Genomic DNA, 2,628 nt, shown 5'->3' on the forward strand with positions numbered 1-2,628 from the left:
ATGGCAGTTGTTTTACGATATGTAAACAACAATGGATATATAATTAAACGTTTTCTTGGCATTCAAGATGTGCGAGATACAACTGCTAGTTCACTCAAGGTAGCTATTGAAGCTTTGTTTTCTAAATCTGGGCTAAGCATATCAAGATTCCATGGTCAAGGATATGATAGATCTAGTAATATGCGAGGTGAATTCAATGGCTTGAAAGCACTTATTCTAAATAACAATCCAAGTGCATATTATGTACATTGTTTTGCTCACAGACTTCAATTGACTCTTGTGGCTGTTACAAAGAAGCATAATGAAGTTAGAGATGTCTTCAATTTTATTTCTAGCATTATAAACATAGTTAAAGCATCATGCAAAAGGATTAAGGTGATTAGAGAAAAACAATATGCTAGAATTATTGAAGGACTTGAAAATGGAGAAATTTTTAGTGGACGAGGCTTGAATCAAGAAACTTCTCTTAGAAGGTATGGTGATACCCGTTGGGGCTCCCACTATGTTACAATTATTCGTCTACTTGCAATGTTTTCATCAGTTCTTGATGTGCTTGAGACTATAAGGGAGGATGGGATGAACTCAGAACAAAGAACAGAAGCAATCGTTTTAACAGATATTATGGAATAATTTAATTTTGTGTTTATGCTTCATTGTTTGAGAAGGATACTAGCAGTTACTAATGAGTTCTCACAAGCATTACAAAGAAAAGATCAAGACATAGAGAATGCTATGAGTTTATTGAAAACATCAAAGGAACGATTCAAAATGATGAGAGAGAATAATTAGGAATATTTACTGGAAAAAGTGTCATCTTTTTTGCATCAAACATGATATTGATATTCTAAACATGGATGATGAGTACAAGCTTCGTGGGCGTTTAAGGTGAAAATCTCAAGGGATTACAAACCTACACCATTTTTGTTATGAATTGTTTAACAATATCATTGACATGCAACTTAGTGAGTTGGATGATTGTTTTATTGAGACAAGTACAGAGTTACTTCTTTGTGTGGCATGTTTAAACCCAAGTGACTCTTTCTCTACTTTCAACAAAGAAAAACTTATTCATCTTGCTCTTTTTTAGCCCAGTGAATTCTCTATAATGGACCTTATGGTACTTGTTGACCAACTTGATACGTATATTATTGATCTACGTGGTGATGATGAGTTCTTTGGTATTGAAGGTATTGCTAGTCTTATAGAGAAAATGGTAAAAAAAAAAAAGAATTTGATATTTCTATTAGTATATATGCTTATCAAATTGTCATTACTTCTATCAGTTGCAACTGCTACAGTGGAGAGAGTTTTTTTTTGCTATGCATATTGTCAAGAGTAAATTGTGGAATAAGATGAGAGATAAGTGGATGAATGATAGTTTGGTTATATACATTAATAAAGTTATCTTTGATAAGATTGATAATGAAGTTATTATGAAGCGGTTTTAAAATATAAAAACTTGAAGAGAATAATTATAATGTAAGTTTTTTTAGTTTAAAAGTATTTTTAAATTAATTTTACTTGATATGAATTAGTATATATGTTTTGAATTGATTTCTAATGCATATCTATATGATATAGTATTTGTTAATAATTTGCTCCTCATTGAAAAAACTCTGGTTCCGCCACTATTATTTAACATTAATAGTCATCGGTAATGGTTTCTCTCTCATTCGTGTGGCTTTTTCTTTCTCATCAAGGTTTGATGTCTTTTAAACCCATAAATTCTAGATTTTGATCTTTTGTTCAACCAAAGGTTTTACTTTGAATCCAAATATGCTTTTTGATGTTTTGAAAACGGTTAGGTTTTGCATTAGATTAACTTTTACTCTATAATTAATGTTTTAACAAAGTGTTTGATATCAAAGATTAAAAGTGAACAACAGAGACAACTAAACCACTAAGACTAAATCTAACAAGAACTAAAACTAATGTGGAAGCATGACTACTGAATATTATTAGAAATTGTTGTTTAATATCAGAATGAATCCAATTTGTACCGGCTATGACATGGCTTGATTATAGGCTAAGACAAGGAATTGCTTCCTTAATATCAGTAGATAACTTTCCAAACAAAAAACTGTTCAATTTTATCATGTTTTCCATGTAGCATTAATTTATTTTCAGAAACTGCATGAACGCTAAAATCCACGATTGAATGAAGTTTCCTTGTTTCAATGGGCTGAGGAGTTTGTTTAGTAAAGCTGTTGTGGGCTATAGTTAGGCGTCGTGCCACTAAACTGCTATTCTTCTTGTACTGGACCTCAGCAACTGTCAGTATTTCAATCCCATTAAACCATTGGGCCTTTCTGCTGCTGTAAGAATCCAAGCAAACAAATTTCTTTAATATGGGCTAGGTTTCTCATGTAGTGTGGCTCATACTATAATTTCTTTATATAAAGATGATGCAAAGTTGAGAACCCTAAAAGTATTTCATTGCTTATATTCAGTAATTTGGAAATCAAAATTCTCATTGTTAGATTTCTCTATTTTCAAGGTAACATCTCTCTATTTTGAAAATTAAGAAGAAGAAAAAAAGATAAATTGATGTGGACGACTGAGCACAGGGTCGGAATGGTGATTCTGTATGTTTTAAATGTATTTTGAAGCAGAAAGATCATGACATAA

General features: G+C 31.5%; 1 protein-coding gene across 1 annotated transcript; it reads left to right on the top strand.

Moving 5' to 3' along the window:
• LOC133688462 (uncharacterized) lies at positions 1 to 630 on the top strand. Its single transcript, XM_062107952.1, has one exon. The coding sequence runs from the start codon at positions 1 to 3 to the stop codon at positions 628 to 630; it is 630 nt and encodes a 209-aa protein (XP_061963936.1).
• Positions 631 to 2,628: the final 1,998 nt, after the last annotated feature.

This window comes from Populus nigra, chromosome 3, assembly GCF_951802175.1.
Source record: "Populus nigra chromosome 3, ddPopNigr1.1, whole genome shotgun sequence".
Classification (NCBI taxonomy): Eukaryota; Viridiplantae; Streptophyta; class Magnoliopsida; order Malpighiales; family Salicaceae; genus Populus; species Populus nigra.